General features: G+C 45.0%; 1 protein-coding gene across 12 annotated transcripts in view; it reads left to right on the forward strand.

The window, feature by feature from the left end:
* The window catches only part of fbrsl1 (fibrosin-like 1), a 220,031-nt gene that overhangs the window by 37,304 nt on the left and 156,264 nt on the right, over positions 1 to 26,463 (forward strand). For 11 of the 12 annotated variants that reach the window (XM_062562469.1, XM_062562464.1, XM_062562466.1 and 8 more), the window contains exon 2: positions 17,624 to 17,851. In XM_062562469.1, coding sequence (XP_062418453.1) covers positions 17,624 to 17,851 — 228 coding nt within the window. Of the gene's footprint in view, positions 1 to 1,483; positions 1,506 to 17,623; positions 17,852 to 26,463 lie in introns of those variants that run through there. The other variant, XM_062562474.1, reaches the window with a different exon arrangement.

Below are 26,463 nucleotides of genomic sequence, written 5' to 3' on the forward strand. Positions count from 1 at the left end.
ACTTGGTTAAGGCATTCATACACATTGACACAAGTGAGGTAATTTTTGTTTAATGAGTGTAAAAATATCAATAGTCACAAATGAGGATGAAAATTGACAGCTCGTGCAGCATATGTCTTCTAATTCCACATGACAGCACAGATGAAGTTTGCTCACTGCACTGAAGCCCTATGCTTTACCAAATGAAAATCATGAATGTAAACAAAACCAGAGTAGTGGCCCGGGTTTGTATCCCCCCCCCCCCCCCCCAAAACTGAAGGAAGCGCATATCTTGCATCCCAGTGATGGCATATCGCTGAATTCATCTGCAGAAAGAATGTCACTGCGGAGTAGTTGCTTCAGTCTTCATTTCACAGTGAAAGCATAATGTGATCTTTGTGCTATTTTATTTTAATCGTATTGCATTATTCCCTGAATCGTTTAAATGAAATAACCTCATCCGTTCACTCCTAACTGCAAAGGAAGTAATGTGTCTAACACAATCCCAGATCCACGCTGAGGTTTCTGGGTAACCAGAGAGCATGACAGCGACAACGACGTACTTCGGGCTGACACTGCACAGCAGCAAATACTTCCCCTTCATCTAAGGTGCTTTGATGCAGGCTGACACGTACGGCTGCCAAGCCACCGGGTGCTAAATTCACAAATACAAGCTCCTCTGTTGTGACTGAGGATTCACTAGATTATACAGCTACACTTCCATTTGGGCTCCGAATATTTCATAACTAAACACAAGCAGTGAACACGTTTTCCTCCGAGGCGCCGCTTAGTACCGCAACAAATGCACTGCGCTCAGTGAGCTAACGGCATTATTACGCCACTGTTTTGACAGCGGCGGGCCCGAACCGTAGCCGCATCGCAGATGGAGAACAGCGGCGCCGGGAACAGGCGCGATTGCCCATCGTTCTCTCTCTATTAAGTCTCCGTGACAGCGGGCCGGGGAGGTCGTAGGGAGAGATAAGTGCTACTTACCATATTCAGCGTCGTTTGAACTAGGTAATTATATTCAGCCGGAGACGGGTTTTTTTTTTTTTTTTTACTTCCTCCCGTCTACCCAGCGGTTCCCCCCGCTCTCTTGTTTTCTTCACAGCCAGTTAAAGCGCCGGCGTTGAGCTTTTAACAAGGCCGCTTTTGTCTGAGATGAAGCTTCCCCCTTAGCCCATATCTCTCCGCCGGCAATCACAAATACCCACCGAGATGGATGGGCTTCTCCGTTTCCCACTGTGTCGAGGAAAAGATGGCTTCTCTTCTCTTTCTGCAAACACTTCTGACTGGCAGCTCGGCACACGGACGAACATGAGGAACACGGAGGGAGAGAGAGAGAGAGAGAGGGAGAGGGGGGAGAGATAGAGAGGGGGAGAGATTGACGGACGGACGCAACGCACGCGGAGAAGTGTCGGGGCTCTTTCTACACACGCGCTGACGGACAGATTGGCACGCGAGATGGAAATGGAGGCAGACAGAAAGCTGACATATGCACGCGGCGCTCATGAGGACACGTTAAGGTGATCGGGAGCGCTCTCTCTCTCTCACACACACACACACACACACACACACACACACACACACGAATGCCGCACTCCCACACAAAGGCGCCTGCATTCCTGCATATTTGTGCAGCTTGGAGGCCGCAGAGCGGCGAGCTCCACACGTGACTTTCATTACCTCAACTCGCCAAATTCCAAATGGTATCTTGACTCACATGTTTGATACCGGGGCAAAATGACCAATGGCGGCAGGACAGGCTTGTGAGGGGGGGTCGGGGATTTACGGACAGTTTTTGAATACCCACAATGCAGCTCAAGAGATATTGATATTATTGGATATTGTGTTGGGTACTTTCTGTCAATCAACAGTTCCATTCACATCTCAATCTATTTCATTAGTTATTAAAACAATAACGCAACTGGTGTCATGTAATTTCATTCAATCACTGCGTAGTATATGATGAATGTATACCGCTTAGTGCTCCGGGAGAGGGGCGGGGGGGGGGGCAGATGGCCTGTTATTATGCTGTCAATGATTCAGGGAGAGGCGACAAGCTATTTGTCTCCATGTTGTAATGACTCAATGTTTCGAAACAGTAATTACCTTCTTGACTCGTTGACAAATGACAAGAATAGTAGCAAACAGGCACCAGCACACACACACACACACGCACGCACACACACACACACACGCACACACACCACTGTATGCTCAAACACAAACGTAGTACACGTCTCGTGACGGGAGTCGGGTCATGTTGACCTTTAACCCCCGCTGTCACATCACCATTGATTCGCTACTTGGACCTCATTATGTGTGGAGCAGCCTGACAAAGCACCTCCCCCCCCGCCCCCCCCCCCCCCCCCCCCCACCACCACCCCCTCCCCTGCCTGCCATTGATCATCTTCATCCCCGGCCCTGATTGTGTTATCGCTCTGTTGGATCCCATTTAACAGCTGAAATAAACAGACATCTCCGGTATATTTATAGAGATCAGATATGGCTGCGTAAAGCTTGCGATCCTTTTACATTCATCCGGGGAGACTCCTCCTCCCTCGAAAAAAAAAGTAAATACATACACAGCGCCTGACTTCTGTGTTTTATCAAAAAACCTTTATCAAAAAGGCAGGTTGCTGTACTAGAATAAAGAAAAGTAGAACTCGATAATATCACTGCATCACCCCCAAATATGTATTTTTTGCTTTGCATTTACACTCAATTATTCATTTTTAACATTTTAACCTTGTTATGGGCGGACCTTAGACCTTAAGAAACTTTACTGGCTTCTACCAAATGCCTCTTATTTCTTCCTCGGGGCATAGCTGAGACCAAATACCATTCAGTCATGCCACTGTCTCTCAGAGTAAAGTTTAACAAGGCTCCCAGAGACTCCCAGCTATAAGTGTCTGTGCACACACGGACACTCGGAGGAAATGATAGAAAATTGTGTGTTTAACTCTCCCCCGGATGGTAACATTTAAAGGGAGTGAGTCCGGAGGACAGGGGAGGGTTTGCGTAAAGGACGGTCTGAAAGCTGCAGTGTTTTGACTGGAGGTAAATGTCACACTAATGTCAGCTGCTTCCGATCCATAAAAAGAGGAGAGGAAGGTTAAGTTGTTTTTTGTCGGGGAGGACGGGTCGGCAATCGGGAATAAACCAAGTGAATACATGTGATTACTATTAGCATTCTGTTCTTTGCAAACCAAGAGGAATAACTTGTTGATTGGGTGATTTGTTTGAGCTGTTTTCGTTTTAAATGAGACTTCTCGCGTTCTTGCCATTAGCGTTTAGGAAGGTCAGCCGCCCCTGCATCTGGAGTCAGAGGCGCGCAATCAATACTACATGTTTGCTCTTTTCACCGTTGAGATCTAGCCTTTCCTTCAGGGCGCTTTTTATATCATAACATCTTCAGCTGTGTTGTTTGGTTAAAAAAAAAAAAAGCCTCCGTGACACATTGTCAGTTGGACTGGATGGTGTTCTCATTAAAGAAGGAGCTGGCATGTTACGTTCCATTAAACGTAGGGTTGTCTGCAGCCGCGGTGTTGCTCTGCCAGTGAGATTATCATGTGATGGACTTGCTCTGCTGCCACAGTGATACGAGACGCCTGCCGAAAAAAGTGTTAAAAGCGCCCGGAGTTGTACAGCGTCGGAGACGTCTCCATTGCCACCTGAGACGCCGGAAAACAGGTGTGAGCGAGTCCTCGAGCCTCCGCGTCGACCCACCGTCGCGTCGTCGTGTCATTTACCAGCTCATTTATGCCGGAACAGGAACGGCAACGACACATGTGAGAGAACTGCCATCTTGCTCTTCTCTTCCAGTTGCACATGTGCTGACAACGATCACATCTGTACAGGGTTGTTTGTTGTTATTTTTATAACAGTTGTTAAGGGGAAAAAGTGTTTAGTTTTTAAAAAAGAGAGAAAAGAGAGAGCGGCAGCAGCAGCCGCATACAGAAAAAAAAAAAAAAGACTTCTTCAATTGACGGTGCACGGGAGCCTTTGGTCTAATCTAGATCCGGCTCTGCAGCAATAGGGTCTGGCTAGGGTCAACTACACAGGTATTTATGGTACAAGCAGCAGATTGCAATGAATGGATGACTTCCTTGGCTGCGAGAGGCACTCGCGAGGGGAGAGTGGAGGGAGGAGGGGGGGTTGCGCCGAGTTGTATCGCTCCAGCAAAATGTAATAGAGATAAAATGAGGTGCTTGTCGGCTGAAAAATGATGGCTCTGTAAGGCAGTTTGAATATTAAGACACCGGACATGAGGGAAAATAGACCTTTTAAAAGCCTATAGCCCGATGTCATTAACCAGGCCGAGGGAGGCAGGGAGAGACGGAAACGGATGAGGAGCTGCCCCCAGACAGGAAGACGCTACATGTGTTCCCTCCACTGGCCTGTGAACATACAGGACGTGCCGAATTGCCTTTTATTGAGGCGGCGTAAAGTTTTGTAGAGCGAAGAGACACAAAGCCGGGGGTCAGCCGAGGCCCGGGCTTGTATTGGCAGGCCCCCGGCACTCCGCAGCTGCCAATTGTCCCTGTGAAAGACGCAAACAGGCGCTCACGACTAGCACACACTGCTGATCCCCTGGGCGCCCCTCGGACAGACTGAGCAAGGGCTTCGGAAGGGCCAGGGCGCATTTCTATACTGCGCGTTGAGCGGTGGCGCCGGTTTTGATGGAGAAGACGACTCTGACGCTGAAGCTTTGGGGATTTGACCGCTACCCGGGGAACTTGCTCAGTAAGCTTTAGATCCAAAATCGGTGCCAGAGTCCGGGTTCCTGTGGCTGTGCAAACTTTCTTCTCTTCTGTTTGCTTCCACCCCCCCCCCCCCACACACACACTCAAGGCCATCCGAACCACTATTCATTTCATTCAGCAAATTGACCCGGGAGCGTCTCTCCCTCGGCTCCTCGGGGGTCGTGGGGGCTCAATCAGCTGTCGATTCCGCATCGCAGCGTGCTGCTGTTCTGCAGAGAGGAGCGCTTCGTGTTCATCTGCAGTGACAGCTGGCTGGAGGCAGAGTGGGAGGGGGGGGGGGGGTTCACTGTCACTGTGCCTAGCTTGTCTGTGATCGGGCATCTGCCCAGACACTCCACCTTTGGCTGGGCCCACTGTTGTACACCACCCCTCTGTCTTCACTCCCTCTCCCTTTCCTTTCCTTTTATCCTTCTCCACCGCCACCCCCCCCCCCCCCCCCCCATCTCTTTCAATCGCCGCAGTAGATTGGCGTCCTCCTAACCCGTCTTGTTAATTTCGCATGAACCTATTGAGAGCCACTATGTGTGATTCGAGCCGACCCGGGCCAGGCCGACTCTGCCTCTTCCCTGAATCGCCGTGCGCCAAGTGCTGCTCCTTTTGCCCCCGAGCATGCAGATCCCGTGGCGTCTGGCTGTGCAGTAGTGCCTATCCGCTGTGATTATTTCATCATGCTAGCAGTCGAGTTGCAGTATGAAAAAAAGCGAGGCGGCGAGGTGAGTCACGGTTAGCCCTCTGCTCTGATTCCACTCTTCATTTTCACAGAGGGGGGGCTCCTGTAATGAATCGCTGCCCCCGCAAAACAAACCTGCTCCTCTCACGCAGGGCTTCACGGGGGCTTCCTGATGAGTTGGCAGCTGGCAGTTTTTCTTATTTTATTTTTGTTACCATTGGCCCGGGCGCCGTTCCGCCGCCCCTGTTTTTTTGTGCCAACGGGGCGGGAAAAGTAGATCCTCCGCCTGCCGTGGCTGAGCAAGGAGTCAACAAGGAGGGAATTCCTCTATTTGTAACCTCAAAAGATTTGTTTGTCTTCAGCTGATTCGCTAAGCGCTGCCAGCCGTCTGTTCACACTCCCGCCGCCGCGTCTGATGTGTGTGTCTTTTTGCTACTTATGCGGTGTTGTGTTGACATTTGACCAGAGTGCTCCTGTAATCTGTTTTTCTGCTCTGGCTGCCTGAGAGCAGGAGCTGTATAAACATGTCCTTCCTCCACGGGAGGCGGAGGGATCACTCCTCATTACGGGGAAGGCAGCGAGACGAGAGGCGCACAGCCGCTGCGCTGTCGTTGGATCCTAGGAGTGGCAGCGAGGCCCAGTGAATGCATGCACTTTTCTTTATAAGCGCACACAAATGCAACACACACAAGAGAAACAAGGTGGATAAACAACGGGGATCCTGAGAGGAGAACCTCCAGCAGCCAGGTTTCAATTCTTCACGGCAAATTGCTGTTACAAACCCCGAGCCTAAACAATTTAAGTTTCCACCCCAGACGATTTAAGTTCATGGATCTACCCCGCCCCCCCGTCGCATCTCACCACACACGCGGTGCGGCGGGTTAACCAGCCCATCAGCCTGGCCCTCACATTGCCGCCCAGACACTGCAGCAAGCTGATGGGACATCATTCCGACCCACTGGGACCCCCCCCCCCCCCATGCCCCCACTAGATGACTGACAGGCTGCTTCCTACGCCGAGGCAGGCGGCGGGCACGCGGCCTACTGAAGGGTTTCTCCCGCAGCAGAGGATCATAGGGGCCACTTCAACTAATATCTAAGAAGTGACTCATTAAGGGTTACTTTGATTTCCTGGTCCAGTAGCTTTTTATTCATTCCTGGCTGCTGTTGCCTCATTCATTGATTTAATTCCTCCAACATCGCTTTTCAAATGCTTTTCATTATTAGTCCACTTACATTAATAGTCCACTTACACAAATATAGTTCTGTGTGGTTGTCCGTGTCTAAATGACGTGTATGAGGTTTGCATTTGGAGCAATTTTGGTTTCAGATTCATACAAGAAGCACTCTGGAGAGCAGAATATTTTAACATTAAATACGTAGATATGTAAATGCAGGGTTCTGTGTGTGTGTAATAACAGCAAAACATACAGACCCTCTGGTCTTTATTAAAGATGTGCACAGATGGCACAGATCTGGGGGTATTTGCATGGCTAAACTGTGTGTGGTTTTATACTTAATGTGCCTTTAAAATGAATATAATTAGTCAAATAGTGACTCAATCTGCATCTACATGTATGTACATGCATTACAAAAAAGTCTCACACTATAAACAATGTAAATTGTCCCTTTTATGTGTCTATAAACTCAACACACATTCTTTTATACTAATTACCTTTCACTCTTACAGCTTTGGTTTGGAGGGCCTCGGGTGAGAACTAGGTGAAAATGAAATGAAGAAAAAAAGAATTCAATAATTGAAGACCATAGTTCAAAATATGAACTGAATAATACAACTAAATGCAGGGAAAACATTCAGTAGTGTTAAATATATAGATAGATCGCTTGATACGGTATTATTTCTGCAAGGGACAACATTTATTCATTCAAATCGTGATGATTCCATAGCGAACGTTACCTGTTCAGCCTTCAGTGGACGGTCATGAGAAACACGTAAAGGGTAAGAGACTGCACGGGACATAGCGCTGCAGTGACCCTCCCTCTCCTCCTTCCTCTTCTCGTTCCATCATCTGCAGTGATTAGCTGCATCGCTCAGGGGTGAGTTATCAGGCGGCGGATCGCCCCGTGTTCTTCTTTTCTCCTGACACCATTTTCATATCCTTCTCTCTATCTTCTTCCCGGTGAAGTGGCCAGATGCCAAGACCCCGGGATAGATATCTCTCTTATTTTCTTTCTTTCTTTCTCTCTCTCTCTGTGGCTGTCTGTCTGTCTCTCTCTTCCCCTCAATGTATTACTCCACACGTTAAACGCAGTGTCGGAGTGTACTCGTCCGCGTGCAATTACACAGCAAGCACCGATACGTCTGGAGTCAAACACGGCCCTTTCTCTCTCTGCTGGCCGCCTGGAGGTAATTGTATTGCTGTCAGCCCTTGGTTGATGAGTTGCCAGTGTAATTGCTTTATGGTTTGACCTCTGGTTTTTCAAACGAGGGCCCTGGTCAAGGATGTGCACTGGGGAGATGAGGGACGAGGAGGCGGCCGGGTGTTTGCATGTGTTTCTGTGCATACGTGGTCGGTGGAAGCCGTGTCTCTTGGCGCGGTGTTCTTGAGTTTCTCACCTTTTTCTGCTGCTCTTCTGCCAAAATACACATTACACATTGCACGAATAGTACATTGCCAGCTTCTGATTTGTTAACCGAGAACATTTGTACAGTCGACAAAGCCATTTATTGTGTCGAAAGGCATTGTGGCCTTGTGTCCCTCCCGTATCCACTACCAAATTGTTAATGAATGCTAAACAATCTCGGCTATAACTAATCAAAATGAATTGCTTGAGTTGACCAAAACCGAATTGTTTGTTTCGGGTTATTTATCCTCTACCTGCCAGTGGAATAATCCTTTACCAAAGGGGTGTCCAAAAACATCCTAGCGTTAGATGATTGCATGATGTCATCCTTAGAAAGGCGGTTAACCGCTAGCTCGTTAGTGGTCATTAGCCAGCAAATTACCAGCAGCGGGTGGATAGGGAGAAGTCATCATTAATTTCCCAGTTTAGCTGAGACACATATCGCGATAACAGTGACTTTTTTTTCTCTGTAAACACCGTCTTCATATATATCGTTATTGAAAGTTTTCGGCTAACACATTTAACGCTAGCTAGCAGACGCGGCTCAACGCTAGCATTCGGTCGGAGTCGTGAATGTAAGTCCAATACTTTCTTTCTGAGCTCTCTCCATGTCCTGCGTCTTCCACACGGTGCTAACCAGCTGGCCACTAACTGGAGTGAAGGCGTAAACACTGTTTATGTTACGCTGCGTTACATGTTAAGTCTTTTCAACCATGGGTAATAAAAGCCTTTTGATTTGTGCAGTATCAAAAGCCCTGCATTTTAAGAACAAGGCATTGAAGCAGTTTGTCTTGTAAGCCTGCAATGCTGACATTAGCTCCCCAAGCTAATGTTACATATAACTGCATTCAGCATCGTTTTGGGGTTTTTAGTCAGTTTTGCTTACTACTACATAGCAATCCTGAATTTTTACCTTTTTGACAAAATAACAAGAGGCCCGCTGAGGAGCACGGCCTCCGCCTGCAGCTACACGACACGCATACAAACACACCTCGGACAGGCGGCGAGGTCGAAGCAGCAGCAGCAGGAGGAGGAGGTGTAGATGTGGCTTACGGATGAGGAAGGGAAAGGTAAAGGTCTTAGCTTTGTGGCCATAAAGGACAGAGAGCGCTTCGTTGTATGTGTGTGTGTATTTGAGCTGCTTTTCACATTGCGTATTGTTTTGGAAATAATGAGGTTGCTGCCCCCTGTGCATCTGTGTGTGGAGTGAAAGGGGGAGAGCTTGTTTTTGTTGCCTCTGACACAATGGCTCATTCTCTCTGTGGCGGCTCGTTTCACTAACTTGTCAAACAAAATCACGAGGATTCCTGTATAGTCTGAATATTCAAACATGACTTCCATTCTGGTGCTGGGTTGTGCCTTTTTTTTTTTAAATCAGGGAGCGTCTTAGGACAATAAGAATGAACTTGCAGGCCACAACTTGATATTTATTGTGTCCCAGAGAGTTGGGGGGCACATTTGGTTGACTTTGAGTATCTCCAACAGTTTACTCAAAAGTTCTAAATGATGTCCAGTGGAATCGTTATGGGAAGTTCTAGCTAGCGCGTGAAAACGGTTGCATTTGGTCTTCTGAGGCTCTGGAGGGAGATTCTGGATTGAAAAAAGACAACTCCGCTTTCGAGTTGCATCATCGGACGTGCAAGAACCTTTGTATTTGAAGCTTAAAGCTACAACAACTGGATTCTTTTTTTGTCCCTTGGGAGCGGCAGAAACAAGTTGTGAACACTCCACTGATACATCATTGACCTTCTGAGTTAATATGGGGAACGTCTTCTCAAACAGCTGCTTATTTATGTATCCGACATTAGCATTCATTTGGAGTCCTGTTTCAGGCCACGCATTTAATGTTGAGTCAATATTAACTCTTCTACTGTTCTGTTTATAGCTGTGTGAGTAAATCACTAAAATCCCTCTTAAACACATAACGCATATGCAGAAATAATAACTTATGAATGTGTCTGTCTTGCTTTGGGAATACTTGCCATCGTTTGGTGGAACAATGAAGAAAGCGTCTCATTGATTTTCCAACAAGAGTTGAATTCATGAGTCTCCAGGTCACTGCCTCTTCAACCTACAAACATGAACTTAGAAATACAAGTTTCAGAATTGCTCGGGTGGGAAAGCTGAAAAGTTTTGCATGGTGTTCATTGTATTATTTATACGATTTGCAGGTCTTTTGAGATTTTCACAATATTCCTTAAGGGGAGAACGCAGCTCATTTTACTGAGCATTGGTTTACCCTGAGGTTGAAAACCTTGAATTTGAGCAAATGTTGTATTTTTACTTTTCTGCACAGTTGGGAATAGGTTTTTAGAAAGATGCGACTGTGAAAACCGTTTAAAGAGAATACATGAGATTGTTGTGTTGAATGAAGGGTATAAATGCCTCCTGCTGTGTGAACCAAGCAGACTCTTCACCCTAGTTCAGCAAATTCAGCATACGTCTCTAACACCATCCTCTGAGTTAGTCAGCAGTGGGAAGGAAAATTGTTTTTGTAATCTGTGCTTTGAAACTGTGAGCATTCGGTGATTCAGACAGAAAAATGTTTTCATGTCTTTAAATGTTGTTGAAGGAGCTTGCCATTCACGTCCCTGATGTGTTGTTGAGCGGTTTTACCCGTGACAAACGCACCCAAAGTTTGTACGGAAGCACGTTGAACTGATCTGTTGACTGTGTGAGACCGTCATTGCACATTTACGGGGAGTGCATTTGTTATTGCGCTCCACTAACGGGTGAAACTGTTGCCGAGGCAACACTTCCTTTCTCTGGAGATCCAGAGGAAAATAAAAACCTGTGGAATGACACGCGGCTGTATTTCGGGCTGCAGTGTGTGGGCCGAGCAGCAGAAAGCAGGGCGCTTCCTGTGACAAGAGGTGGGAGGTTCACAGGACATATTGGCCTCTTTAGGAAGCCTCTTTCCTGTCAGACAATCGACTTAATAGTCTCCTGAAGAGCCTGTTAGAGGCAAGACCTGCAGCATCTGGCGGCATGTGATATTTACTTTAAACCTCAAGAATCTGACATTTTGTGTACTCCTCGTATACTTACTAGTTAGTAGTTGTTTTGACAAATGTTGTGAACGTGTGTGCGCCTTTTGAATTGGATCCAGCAGTAAGCAGCAAAGGCCTTCAACTGAAAACCTATTTGGCATTCAAAGTTTTATTCAAAATACATTTTTGGCATGACACACTGAGATCACAATCAAGGAAAACCCCCCTCAGGTGCATGCTGGGACGGCTGTGGGATGAGAGGTGCATCAGCTGCAGCAGCAGCAGCAGCAAAGTATTTGCCTGTGGAGAGTAAGCAAGTGAACTTGACAGCTGAAATAAACGGCTCAGTTGGCAGCAAACTCAGAAGTCGTGTCAACAAAAATACTTAAGTCTTGTTTTATGGGATGTTTACACCACTGCTAGGCTAAGACAAGTCTCTCCTTGGTGCTTTGGGAGCAGCATAAACAAGCTGTGGGAATCTGACTGATACATCATGACCTTTTGCGTTAATATGGTGAAATTCTTGCCAAACAATTGCTTATACATGCATAAATTATGACGTAATCAAGTATTATTGACTTGTAATCTCCTGAAAGCACTGCAAGTACAGTGAAAGATAAAAAATGGGTTTACAATCTACACTGCAAGCCTGGGGTGACACTTTTAAATCCCTTCAGCAAAGACATCACAGTCTGTAGAAATTTGGAGGAATCCTGAGCAAACTCCTTGTGTCCTCCATCACGTCGCCTCTTGTGTCCCGTATTCCTTTCATGTGGATTGGATTGTGTGTTCATGCGCTTCAGTTTCTCAGAGCTGTTACACAAATTTAGAAGTTGTGTTTGTTGTTTTTATTTTACATTTAGCTGGTCAATTTTTGTGTGCCCTATATAGCGCAGATATTAGACTCATTATTTTACCTGCTCTGCAGTTGACAAACAGTATGAGTCTTGGTTAGGAGGCATAAAGGAACTGGGAAATGCCATCCAGAATTATATTGATCATCCTTTGGGTCAGAAGGGAACTGGTTATACAGTTTACATACTTTTTTAAAATCTTGTTTCTCTAAGGGCTGGAATAGAGATCGGCATGTTCTAAAATTAGCTGATTGATAACTCTGTCTTCAGGTGGATGGTCTTTTTATAAATAGCAATGTTTAGAATAAAACATGAACTTAAATGTCACTGAGCTCAGGAGTGTTTAGCTCTTTTGATATGAGAACGATAATTCTTACAGACCAAAGTCTACAGAAAATAGCACGTATCAGTGTGATGGCCTTCAAGTTGATGCTCCTACCCGCAAATTGTCTTGACAGTTATTCCCACACGGTTCAAATTCAGCTCTTTGTTCACGGCTGTAACACAGAGAATGCAAGTGAATGTGTGAAGCAGAAAGCAAAGGAAGTGACAGAGCGAGGGACGAGGTGGGTTGGCTCCTGTTAGCTGTACAAGTAAAGCAGCGCGCTGACCTGCCAGGGATTAACACCTCGTGTCTCCTGTTTACTCCCCCTGCTCTCCCATAACACGGCGCACACACAAACCCCCGCCAAAAAACTAGCTTACGCCACACAAAGGGATTCAGCCCTTTGACCGTAAAGTCAAGCAAACAGGAACAATACACCGCACCGATTAACAGAAGGTGAAAAGGATGTGGTTCACCTAATTTGCGTAGCAGCAAATGATGCAACATTGATCACTGTAGACATGTGTGCTTCCTCTTGTTCACCGCCTGATAAAGCCTCCTGGCACGCAACGCACCCGCTCTTCTTTCCTCAAAGGCAATAACCTCCTGGTTTAAATGCTTTAGGAGTAGCATGGAGGGCGGGGGATACGAGTCTGTGCGCTCAGTTAATCAAAGGCGCGTTAGATGTAGCTGACAGCAGCGCCGGGTGGATGCTGTTTGCTCTGCTGTCTTTGCAGATCTTCAAATGCATGGGACTGAAGCGTGATTAAATCAATCCAGACTAAATCATGACAAGGCAGTGATTTATCCGAAATGTCAACAGCTGCGGTTGGTGACGACGGAGCAATAGATTGACACAACCACACCTGAGCCGGCTTAAAAGGTGGTGTGACGAATAACTGTGTAGCTTTCATACCGTACGGAAAATGAAAGTGGATGAACCTCCCATTCGAATGTTAACCTCCTTGACCACCTTTCACATCGGGACCACGACGAAATATATTCATCACATCGACAGATGCTCGACCCAGACCGATTGCATTTAAGTGGCATCAGTGGCACCGTTGATTTCATCTTGCTTGAAGGGGGTTCCTTTTAACCTTCCTCTCAACGGATGCCTTGAGCGATAAAAGTGAGACAGCGGCAAGAAGACAGGGGAAACTTGGAAACTTTCTAGCTAAATTGTCCCATAATCCCTATATTCATAAACTGATGGCTCAGTCTTACAGTGACTGCAGTGTTTCCATAACGGTGTAAATAGAACTTACCTCGGAAACTAAAGAAACCACTTCTTACGTCAGATGACTGGATGACCATCAGATTAATAATATAGCTATTATTGTTATTATTATGAGATTATGAGATATAAGATTCCACATACAATTGAATGGGACAGTAGATTGAGTCCTTTTTTCAAATATATTCCTTTGCTCTGGTAGCGTTTGTCAACCCGTTACAGAAATGTAATATAGTATTTTTTGTGTTGCAACATCTCCAGCCTCGTAGTTGCAGTAGTAAAGTGATGACCGTTTAAGAGGGCCCCGTTATCTCTTTGTCTCCCTGTCGAGGGAGGGGTTCCCCGCAGGGCTCATGGGTCTAAATCATTTCTAAGAGAGAGTGCTGTTGACAAAGTGTGATGATGTGCGTTAGACATCGCCATCGTCTTGTTTATTTCTTCCGCGGTCCGCACTCTATTTGTCAGATCCTTTCCCCTCTCTGGTTTATGCACGCCTCAATGAGAGCCCCTAAGCAATTTTCGGGTCGCTGACATTCTTCCGTGCGGAATGCGTAAACCGTCTTTTGGGAGCAGAATGTGCTTCCGCGGCGGATCTCAAGGCCCCGGCATGAGCACGTAAAGCCGTGCTCTTTATTGTCAGCGGGCAAGGAAACCTGTGTTGGATTTGATGCACTCATACCCACAGACAAACGCGCACACTCACACACACACACACATGCCCCTGTCCCTATGCAGCCTGGAACAGCAACAAAGCTCTCCCATACTGTTGCCAGGGCAACATGGTCGGGTCAAACCAGTCGAGCGTTCTCTTCTGTTCCAGGCTGTGCTCCTACCCCCCCCCCCCCCCCCCCCCACACACACACACACACCACTCACTTATCTCTGTCTGTTTTTCTGTCCATCCTCTTTATACTCTTTCTCTCTCTCTCTCTCTCTCTCTCTCTCTCTCTCTCTCTGCCGTCAATTCCCTCCCACCTCATCGAATCTTAAGCCACTTCCTCTCACTGTCACACGTCTCCCCCTCGACTGAACAGGGTGGAATATGAAGATGATTCACCACTTTTTGGACACTTTGTCTGACTCTAGAACTATTTTGAACCCGATCAAGCAAAGAAACCCTGGGAGGACGGGTTTAAAGTTATGGATCTTCTTCACCTTGCAGGTTGCAGTGACATCGAGGGATAGGAGATAAGGCGCCTTTTTGCACGAGCATCACTAAATCTGGTTCCCACTCCAGCCCCCCCCCCCCCCCCCCCCCCCGAGACTCAAAGCCAGATCAAAATAACCTCCAAGCAAAGTAGTTCCAGAGTTATTACACTTTTTATCATGGGTAGAGCATTTCTGGAGCAGAGTTAGTTAACAAACTAAATAAAATCCCGAGTACACATGTGCCATTCGCACCGACCGCAAAGAATGTGCTTTGCGATTACGTGCGTCAGTGCTTTGCTCTTTTCATTTGCAAATGGTTAATGCAGAGTGTGATAAGGCTGCTCTATTATGTGTAGAAATAATTTAATAACCATTTTATTAAAGACAAACAACACTTTCGCATGTGGAAATTATATCACAACTAAGCCGTTTCTGGCAGGGACACTGAGATGGATTACCCCTCCTGCAGCTATTATAGATCTATTGTTGAAGTCGTGCACTGTGAATAAATAGGAATGACGCAGATAGACTATTGAAATCTGTTTTTAACTAATAGAACAGAGCAGACATGAGACAGCAATGAGAGCAAATGCAAATGAGCTTGACAAAATGTGCTCCAAAATCTGGCAAACTCATTCCTTTTCAGAGTAAATTTTGATGCATGACACACGTTTTACAGACTCTCATCAGTTTCACAAACAGCAACTGTCCAGATTTCAAACGTTGTTAACTGTAAGAGCTGAAGTGCTGAAGGGGGGCTTCTGGTGTTGCTGATGAGATATTAAGACCGCAGCTCGCATACTTTCTGACAGTAAATGCAATTAAAGACAAATGTGTCAAACTGTCAACTAATCAGTGAAGTCCTTGTGCCGCGCTGTTTTCTCTCTCTGTGTGAATGAAGTAGATGATTAGCACATGGATTCCCTACAGGAGGCTAATGAAACTCCACATTTCTGCAAGTGGAGTCTTAATTGATCACACCACTCAAGGCTGTTTCTAATACTGGCTGAGAAGACACGGACCTGAAATGTATCGACGGGCCGTCATAAAAACATCCTTTCATTCCAAACATGTCAGCGCGCAGCCGCTTTGTCCTCGCAGCGGCTCTTTTAAGATGGCCCTCCAGGTAACGCATGCGTTGGCCCGTGAGGGGAGAAGAGCTTTTGAGCGGCTGTGTGATGACATTAAATCCTTCTGTCTAAGTGGTGTCGGCCTGCTGACCTTTTGTTCCAGCGTACTGCTGCCACTGTCCCTCAGAACTGCTCAGCGTTGTCTTAGTGGGCTACATGGACACCGTTCTAAGCTTCGTGCGGCGGTGTGTCAATAGATTTTTTTTCTGCCATTTAAAACATGTTTCATCTCAATTTGAAAGTGTCAGAGGTGTTATTTTTCCCCTTAGTTAAAGAAAATCTAGAAAAGTCAAAACAACAAGTATCAAACTAATAACTTTGGCTACAAACATGTTCAATTTAACCTAAAATAAATAATGCAAAGACTCCTGGACTAGAAACTCTCTTCCTTTCTACGGCCAGTTTCTGGTTTTTCGCGGTGCCCGACGCATGAACACCTTTTGTCACGGAAGGTGTCATTCATTAGCAGTTATGAGTCTAATGCGCTTGCCATCTGCTACGCCCCACCCTCGGAGGCAATAATTTGATTATTCATACGGAGCGCTGAGCCGACTGCAGCGAGGCTGGGTGCTGCCCGCCGTGAACAGATGTTGCAACGTGAACTAGCCGCCCTCGGCCTTGAACTCCACGCAGCTTCGCGGGGCGGCGTGTCGTCCTCTGCCGGGTCGGACGCGCAACGCAGGCCAGGTCCTCCGACAGACGTCTTTTCCGAGCAGCGGCGAGGCTCCAGCTCCACTCGGACCTAATGAGATCTGGAAATAATAGGCAGCAGAAGCCCGGGAGGAGGATACAATTCAATCATTAGACGCCCAAGCAGGCAGGCTGGTTGGCTGGCAGCCGTGTTTTCCACTGGCTGGCAGATGTGCATGTGCGTCAATTTGTGTACCTCTTCACCCTATCTGGTTAGCAATGTCTTTAGCCTCTTCCCACACTGCCAGAGATGAGCTAAAGGCCTTGGCAGCCAGTAGTGTTTTAAACATTTACAAAATAGTAAATCACAGTTTTTTTTGTTTTTGTTTTTTCAATGTAGCAAAAGAACAGTCACACTGCATCGGACTCACATTCAGCTCCGCTATAATTTTCCTGCCACGGCCGTGTTAAAATTCAGTGTCAATTCAACTCTATGATTAACAATGGCTGACACCGGTCTTTAGTATACTTCAAACCTTGAGTGACTAAATGCTGTTTATGTTGACGGTGTAAAAACACACTGTGGATGGTCTGAATAACGTTAATGCTAAACTTAATTTATGTCAAGCTGATCTTTGTAATTTACCCTTAAAACAACCATCTATTATGTGTTACATTATTGCAAACGATACTTTGGTGCGTATAAGGCATTAGCATTCTGCCTGCATCGTGAATTATCGGCCCAAAGGATGTTTGAAGTCCAAAAAACAAATACAGACTGCACACAGGCAGTAACCAAAGCACGAGCAATGATTAGTTAGAGCGGGGCTGTTCTTGCTTATAGTTCAAGTGTAGAGTGACTGTATTTTCTCCACTGTGTGTTGAAGCAACTCTTTCTATCATAAGCGCATTATATTTGAGCCATAAAGTGTTTATGGACTCCAGTAAGGCATGGTCCTGCTGCTGACAGGATTACAGATGTTTTAAGAGAAGGAAAGACTGAGCTTTGCTGTTCTCTGCTTTGTATAAAGTATAAATATATGTATATATATATATATATATTTTATATAAACTGGTTGTCAACTGGTGTAATGTGATTTTAAGGAAATGCTCGAGACAATACAGACATGAAATATGTCTTTAGTCAGTGACGTATTGATGGGCATCCGTATCAATGAGTGCAGGGTTCTTATTAAAAGTCAAATTTGTTTTTTAAAACAAAACGTAAAGGCTTTGTCCGACAGGTTATGCGGCAACCCATTAAATCACTGTTCTTATTGATATCATTTCATCTTCTCCTTGCAGAAGAAGACCGGACTTGTGAAGACACAAGAGAAGAAGGAGCGCTGGAAGGAGAAAAAAGTGACAAAGCGGCAGAAAAAGGAAGATGAGGAGGTGGAGGAGGAAGAAGAAGAAAACGTCCAGCCGGTGGTGGATCCCTTGGAGAATGGCTTCCTTCATCACGCCCAGCGGGAGCAGGAGAGAATGACGGACAGGCTGCTGAAGAGGACTTACTCCAAGAAGAACAAAATGGTGAGCGTTTCCGACCCCGGTAGCCTTTTCTGAGATGAAAAATCCGTCACTTGACAGTATTTCAAGGGGTTCGTGAGTTGAATGGACTGTTGGATGTGCATGTCTTGCTGAAAGAGCTGTCTGATGTGCCGGCTTTTGCCGTGAAGCGTTAGGTCTTCTGGTGCGACTTAACCTCCTTCAAAGGTGCACAGAGAAGCGGGAAAAGGTGAAAACGGTTTGAAAAATATGGGTCATCTGTATTGTATGACTTTTCCATGAAGGCTGTTGATCAAGGCAGCTGCTTCAGTAGCATCTGCTCTGTTGTTGTGACTGCGCAGTGTTGTTATTTCCATGGCTGCTCTTTTAATAACACCAGCACAGTGCTTTCTATTCATCGAAATTCATCTAAAAAACAGGACATTTTCAGGAAGTGGTTGACAGTGTGAACCGTGCCGTCTGCTCGTGTCAGATGTTACTAAACCTACTTTTTGTTTGAGCATGGACTTTATACCAAAATGAGGTTGTCAGAGACTTTTACTTAACCACTTTAGAAAATCGTTTTCTTGAAATGCTCCCTCCCTCTGTGAGCGTTGTCTAAAGGAGGGAGTTTTAGTCCGTTCAGAACATTTACTTTTTATTGCTACAGTCATTTTGATAATGGTGTATGCAATACATTTTTCGGGTTAAATTCTCATTCCGTTTTCATTGTTCATTGATTCTTTTTTTTAAATTATTTCTTTCTGTCTGCAGCAGTGTCTAGATATTGGTGACTCTCTCTCTCTCTGTGGTTCGTGGTAACTATGAGCACTTCCTTCCACTTGCTGCTGTCTGAAGTGGCTTCATGTTGTGACTCTTACTCTCTTGCACCTGTTCAGCTCTGCACCAGTAATGACCCATGCACCGCCTGTTCAGAATGCGCCGTCTCTGACCCCTTGGCCTGTCGAGTTGATGCTGGCCGCTCTGCTGGGAGCTGCTCATACAAACCACTTCACACGCAACATCGCGCTTCCTTTGGTCCTCGGCAATGGACCCGCCACGACACAGCTTGCATCACACAACCAAATCCCAGTTCATTAAGGTGTTTGATGATATGAAAAATACAAAATGATCTTACTATTTTTACTCTCACAGTATCCTCAAATAATGTCCCAAAGCACTTCACTACAACTGAGCTGTAAAGCCTGCTACTTACTGTGTACCTCTACCTCACAGGGAAACACTTACTTCATATTGAGCTTTTTCCTGTTACTGAGCAGATTATGAAGTTGTTTGGTACGGCATGGATTTAATTAGCTGTGGTATTTTGCTGTAGGTTTTTTCAAGTTAGTATCAAGTATTACAGCAGGGAAATTCACTTTTGGGAGAAAAACAAACCCAAGTGGCGCAGTCGGAGACTACCAGCTGCAATATTGATGGCATTCATTTCCAAATAGGCATATTACTTGCTCAGTTTGACACAACAGCCATGGTTATAGAGAGTAGAGAGTGTATTTAATGACTGGAGGTATTTCTCTGGCAATAAAGTTTTAGGTTGTCAAAACCTTACAAAGAATGTCTGACTCCAGGGAAATAAATAACAGGTTGGTGGTAACTTTATCCTGCGTTCATGTAGCATTGGCCTAAACAGCATCACCAGTCAAAGGGTTGAGTGCACTTATTCATTTAATAGAATATGATCCTGCACCAACACTCCATGGGGTCACCAGGCAAACGTGACGTAGATCAGACATGAATCTACATGTCAAGAAATATATTTCTTGCTAACGATAGCACTTTGATTAATGTTTGAATAGCGCTGGCACTGTTGAGTCCACACAACAGTGATAAATGGTTTCATCAACAAATTGCTGGTATTCTGCCTTCAGGTGGATTTAGCATGCTATCCCATTGTTGTTTTCCTTCACGCCTGCAGAAGTGCTTCTCTCTTTGTTAATGCAGAGAGAGGGCTGCCAATGTGCCAGGCTTCAAGCACACTGCCGGGCCCACAGACTCTGAGTCTGTCCCAGGGAGATAGCCCATCTATGTGTTAACAGTTTGTTTAAATGAGGCGGATGTTTTTTTTGTTTTTTTTCATTCTCCTGTCTAAAGGCCAAGCTCCACCACAGTGCTGCTGAGGATAAGAGGGGAAATATAGTCAGGAAGCCAAACTAAATAATGAGGCTATGTAGCCTGGAGGCCTCCTCCACAGATAAAAATATCTCTCTTGGATAAGATTTTCTAAAGAAGTTAACATGGCTGAAAATGAGTTTGGCTGCGATATTTAGTTTGCTAAGAGACAATGAAAGATTATGTATTTAGCTGATGCTCTTATCCAGAGTTTGAGTGCAGTAGGGTGCAGTTATTTAACCAGATTCACATTCTAGTTCAGATAATTACCCCATAATATCTTCAAACAGCTGCTGTCATGTAAAAACGTAACTTCAGCTGTGCTGAATGTCATATTGTGCAGTACCTTAATCTAAAGATGTACTGCACATACTCCCAAGGAGATTAATGTGGTAGAAAAACCCACAGAAAAACTAAAGCTAACACTTCTTCTTTTCATGCTTTGACTCATGAGCAGTAAGACACATCTGGAATATGAATTAGGGAAGTAATACATCTGGTGGAAGAGATTTTTATATTAAAAGTGTTTGATCTTTTGTCTTAAAATGCTTCCCAAATGACAGTACCGCATATTGAATAAGTAGCTACATTATACATTTATTTGCTGTGTTGCTTGCTCTTCCTAAGAGATATTTAAAGTAATATCTGGAGGTACCTTAAGATTTCAGGTCATTTCACTGCCTTAAACTAACCCAAAGATATAATATTATAAATTGAGGAACACAATACCAAATGTTTGTTTTGTCTCAGCGGAAGTGACGAGGTAATGAAAAAACTCACTGTGCCAAGCAATCAGAATAAGATTGATTGACAAGTCCTCAAGGAGCTTTGGGGTTTTTATTATTGTTCCCTTTGGCCCTCAGCCCGCTGCCAGAAAGTTAATCATAAAGTTTGTGTCCTCGGGAGGGAGCGGTAGAACACAATCTTTTCTTTGTGGATGGCAGATTGCAGCCAATCAGCCTCTTGATACACAGCAGCGTGTCCTTTTCTCGCACCAGACGGCGAAGGAGGAGGTGAGGATGGACTGTGATGGCAGTGTAGGAGTGCAGGAGTATCATTGACTTCAGCTGGTTGAAGTATATCCTTTGCTGGGCTTTTTTGTTCTCTTCCTCAACCGCTGGAATATAAATATGCCCCGGTTGTTCCCTGTTGCTCCTACTTTATATACAACCTTATCTTATTTACAATTCTTTTTTTTCCTGTGTAAATTCCTTGCTCACATCTCAATGTCAGACTGTATCAGTGTATGAGCACCTAAAACATCTTCTAACCTGCCCAGTCTTTAGTTCTCAGCATGCTGAAGCTTTAAGCCTTTGTTTGATGCATAACGAGAATCCCCGGCTACATTTCCACTGTTTTGGTTACTAACAAGTATGCACAATCACAATCACAGTACACATAAGAATCAGCGCCTGATCATGTTGCATAACTAATTAATTATGGATAAGATCATTAAAAATGAAACAGTTGATCCAGTGGGTTTCGGTTGAATGAGCATTTTGAAAGTAGAATAGATCGTCTCTTTCAGTTAAAAGTATAATTTGTGTTGGATCAGGCTTTTCTCTTAAGACCACACCTTGCTGATATTATTATTATTACTAGTATAGGATGTTATATTGTTTTTAATTAAGAATTAAAAACAGAATACATTATAACCAAACCAACAGTCTCTTGGAGTACAAAAAGTTCCCATGAAATCTTTAAACAATATTACGTTATATGTTATGCATATTCATTTTGTAATACCATTTAATATTGTAAACTTTTAATATTACGTGTGTTAAGGCCCAGCAGACTTTCTGCCCCTTCCAGCATTAAGTTTTGTCTCTTTTTAATTATGCAAGAAAAAAAAAACTGTATTCAACTTAAACCTGTTACAGGAGTGTATGAAGAATTAGGTTTTCATTTTCAATGTATGAATACAGACAATGCATCTATTGGGGGTTGATAGATTAATTATAGCTTGCTCTCTCGTTCAGCTGCATCAAAAATGGTTTCCCAGTTTTCCAGAGCAGCAGATCACAGCAACAGTAAAGACTTTAGTCTGAAGCTTCTTTTTTATTTTTGTGACTCTCGAGTGGAGAATATAAGAGCAAGTGCTTGCAGTACAACAGCTTAGGAGAGAATGATAGAGCGGGTAATATATAGTTATCTATTAATACTTTATTCTCAACGTCTGTGATGTTGTCATGCTCCCTAAGTGTTTCTGATGGATGGAATCCTATATAAAACACACAAGCACGAGCCCTTTGTGGATTTTATCTGCCACAGAAAACATCCTTGGCAATAGACGCCAGCCGCCTGAGTTAGTATGCACCGTTCTCCCTTTGCTGACAAGATAATTTAACAATCCCATGTAAACGTTTACTCTTACTTACATCCAAGAGGACAGCCTGTAGATTATTGCATCCAACAAACACTAAACAGATGGATGTGCACAACATAGATAAACACTTTTGTTGTTGCTGTGGGAAAAGGGCAACACAGAGCAGCCGTCTCAGCTTCAGAACAGGCGGCTTGTGGCGGATGAAATGAAAAACGGGATGCTCTCTCCTCCACAATGATCAGCTGCACTTGGGGGGGGGGGGGGGGGGTGTTACTGCTCTGTCCTTCAGGCTGCCCTAGTTGTCCCCACCCATATTTCTTTTGTGTCTCCCGAGTCGAAGGAGTCCCTGGTGTATGTCAAACACTGGGATCCACGGGCACCACAGTGTGCAAGAAGCTCGTGGACAGGAGCCGCAGTGTGTCACAGCGAGGCAGCACTTGATCTAATTACAGGTCTCACTCACATTTGAACCGGATCAAACAATTTGCACCAGTTAATTACACACGTCAAAAATAAAACAAAATACCGTCACAGAGTTTTTTGTTCTTCCCTTGTCTCTGAGATTGTTTGTGATCCTGCGTGATTCCCTGTGTACCCTGGCATTTAAAAAAAATTAAATCTGTTTTAATTTAAATGCTGGTTCTGCTCCCGCTGGAAAACCCTGAAGACACATCAACGTGTTGCAAAAGACATCATGTGAAATGAGCATGCTAACCGACTAGCCACGACCGGTCCTGTCACATGGGGTCTACCACTGATACCACCGGAGGCAACAGAAAGTCACTGTAGCATCCAGTCTGCCCTGTCAATAATACATCCACGTTTTGCTCATTTGATTAAATCCAAAGTGGCAGAAACAAGAAAACACCTGTTTCCCCCCTCGCCACCAGGGGACTATGTTGCCAGGAGTAGAGCAAGTGGTCTGCGAGACAGATGGACCTTTCGCTTGCACTTATCTCAACTTCAGCCGGTGCAGGGGTCTGATCCCTGGGGGACTGTTCTTAGTTCCCATCGGTTCCGCATACTCTCTTTTGCTTTGATGCACATGTAAATGTGTGCCTGAAGGGGAAACCACAGTGCACGCAGTAACCATCAGCTCACTTCTTTGTCTGCTGAAACACGGAAGTTCATAGAACCACCAAAGACAGTTTGCATGTCATAATACTAGCTATAAACTGAATTGTTTTGTCACTACCTACTGTGAGGAACTAAAAAAGCTCGCAGGAAGCACCGACATGGTTTTGACCTTCAATATGCTTCAAAAGGGAGTCATGAATAACATATAGTGCTGACTCGCCCTAACAACACACTGATAGCTGCACAGCACATCACCAGCGCCTTGCACTCTGCCAGTTCACACTCCCCAATAACAAGATGATACAGGAAAACCTCTCCGGACACTATTCCCTTACTACCGTTCAAGCGCGCAAGATTACCTCCCCATCTTCATATCTGTGTGTGTTTCTAAGCAGTAGGCCAGCCGGAGACGGATCAGATCAGCCGGGGCATTAGCAGTGCGCCGGAGCATGGTTCAGGGGCAGCCCGGGAGAGCGGAGATAGAGGGTACTGCTACCCACCGGCAGCGGGGTGGGGGGTGAGGGGGGCGGTGGCGGCGAGTGATTGGGATGACTGATTACAGCGGGGTGCTTGTTATCTGGGGAGCTGTGGCCCTGAGCCGCAGCAGCTCGGCTGAGGAGACGATAACTCCTCCGGCTCACCCTGCTGCCGTCCCACTGAGCTGGAGGACAAGGTGAACCCTCTCGCCCCAGTCCAGCCGGGCAAGTCGACTGAGCCGAGCCTTAGTGCTTTTGTTTCACTTCAATTGAATTATTTAGCTGGATACGTTGGAACAACTTCCCTTATCACCACAATTAGGTTTTTTTGGCGACAAAACATCATCAGAACAACAACTCAAATACACTTTCTTCCTCCACCATTTAATAAAATATTTGTTCCCCTTATTCTTTTAGGACTAGCACCTTTCTTTCGAATTAACGATTATCTACTTATAATGTTGTCGTTTATAGAGGAACTTAAACACTATGGTGTTGCACTTGCAATGAGATCAGCCTTAAAATGTGACCTCCTTGACGTAATTATAGAGTTGAAAAGCTCTTGTTTGTATAGGTGACATCATAGAAAAGGCCTTTACTCCGGTTTGTCCGGTTAACACTGCAATTTAACAAAGAGCATTATTAGATGAGTAGATAATAAGTACGTCGCTGTGTTGTCTGCACCTCACATGCGAGAGTGTGCGCACGTGTGTGCAGAGTTGAAAGACCGAGATAAGTGGAAGTGGTAGAAGATCCTTCAGCGAGCTGCATTTAACATCAACCTGCATGCAGGACCAATAGGACCAGCTTGTCTTCTCCACATCAAAGCATATGAACATGCTTGTGCCTGTGCAGGACAGAGAGATAAATGTCAGAAGAGTTTTCAGAATGAATTACACACACACACACACGCTCAGTCTGATATACTGATTCCTGACATTAGAAACTGATTCTGGGAATCAGAAGGAATTTGGACATGAAAGTTATCCGTCTTTTGAGCATGTTGCATTCTTTTTTTTCAAAGAGGCCCTTTTGTTGAATGCAAAGTTTAAAAACAGGCATAATTGTGCATCATCATATGTCATCATCATATATCATCCAACTAACCCAGAACAGTATTTTAATCAGGTGAAAGGGTATAAATGATGTAACCCTTTGTCTTTAAATAAACAGTAAAAAACCAGTAACCTGGCTAGATTATCTCCACCGAGGTCTCTTTCATGCAATGTTTAACCCTTACAATTAATTTGTATCTAAATGGGCAGATTAGAAATTATAAAAACATTTGTTTGTCAAAACATTGAAAACATACACCATATGTTTTCAATGGGAATGTCATAGATGAGAAACAGATTATCCCAGTAGGGATTAACGAAGACAGATAATTAGATTATAGATCAGACAGAGACTGTTGGTGCAGACGTAATATCTCACCATAATTAATGTTATAAAACAGATTTTATTTTTTCTTCCATGAAATTATTAGATGTATAGTGAAAAATCTGGATAAATTATTTTGAAACAACTGATCAGATTTTGGGGTAAAAATGGTAAAACACTCTTGGTCTCCCTTCCCTGAAATTATTTTGTTCTCCAGCCGCCTAAATGCTCCTATTTCTGCTCAGCAGACGACCCGAGCACAGTGGATTTAGTGTGATGAGCCAAACTCGTCACCATGGTTTTCCGCTGGGGCCGCCGGTGTTGACTTTACCCCGGGATGCCCGGGGAAGGCTCGGAAAGAATGAGGGAACACTCCCACCGGTGTTGAAACGGAGGGAGGGAGCGTAGAGTGAACATATCTGTGCCGCTCGGAGGTCCCAGAGGACGGTTAGGAGTTGAACTGGGTGCAAATCTGTACTGGCCCCAGATGGGGGAGATTTGGAGAGTTGGTCAACGCAGAGGTAGCAGGTATAAAATGTCAAAGTTGTGACTGTGCTGTCAAAATGAATTGGGAAAACGGATGCCTCCTTGATAAGATTGACACACTATGATATAAATGTCGCCGTGATAAATGTGCCCCGCGGGAAGAAACGTCAACAAACCGGAATTCAGTGGAAGCACTGGTCAAATTACTTTATCAGTCCGATAAACGCAACCTCCTGGAACTTTAAGTCCTCTCTGGATTTCTACGGTAGATCCATCATCGTTCCAGTCCTAATAGCTACCGCCACCGGCCCCCTTAGACAAGGAGAGAGAGAGAGAGAGGGAGAGAGAGAGAGAGAGAGAGGCAGAAATAGACCTGGAAACAAAGGGAAGCGAATGACCAAGCCGGACACCCTCTGCGCCCGCTGTGCTTAGCCAGGTGAATATTGCATGGGGCAGTGCACACTGATTAATGTCGGGCCATGTAAGGTTCTCGACCGAGTTGCTGCACTGTAGGTCTACACACTCGCGAGAAAAAAAAAAAGACACACGTCCCACGACTTTTAACAAGGCGTAGTCGTTGAGGTACAGCCGGGCTACTTCTTCAGAGCAACCACTCTGGGGACAATTAAGTGTGGCAACATTAAATTAGCAGGGATCTAAAGCCACGCTCTGTTGGAGCCGGGGCTAGTGCATGCTGGGATTGGGCTTCACTCTTCCTGAATGTTTGCTTTCTGAAATTGCTATAAGGGATAAAATAATTATTTTAGAGCAATTTTCAATTC

Source organism: Pungitius pungitius, chromosome 5 (genome assembly GCF_949316345.1).
Source record: "Pungitius pungitius chromosome 5, fPunPun2.1, whole genome shotgun sequence".
Classification (NCBI taxonomy): Eukaryota; Metazoa; Chordata; class Actinopteri; order Perciformes; family Gasterosteidae; genus Pungitius; species Pungitius pungitius.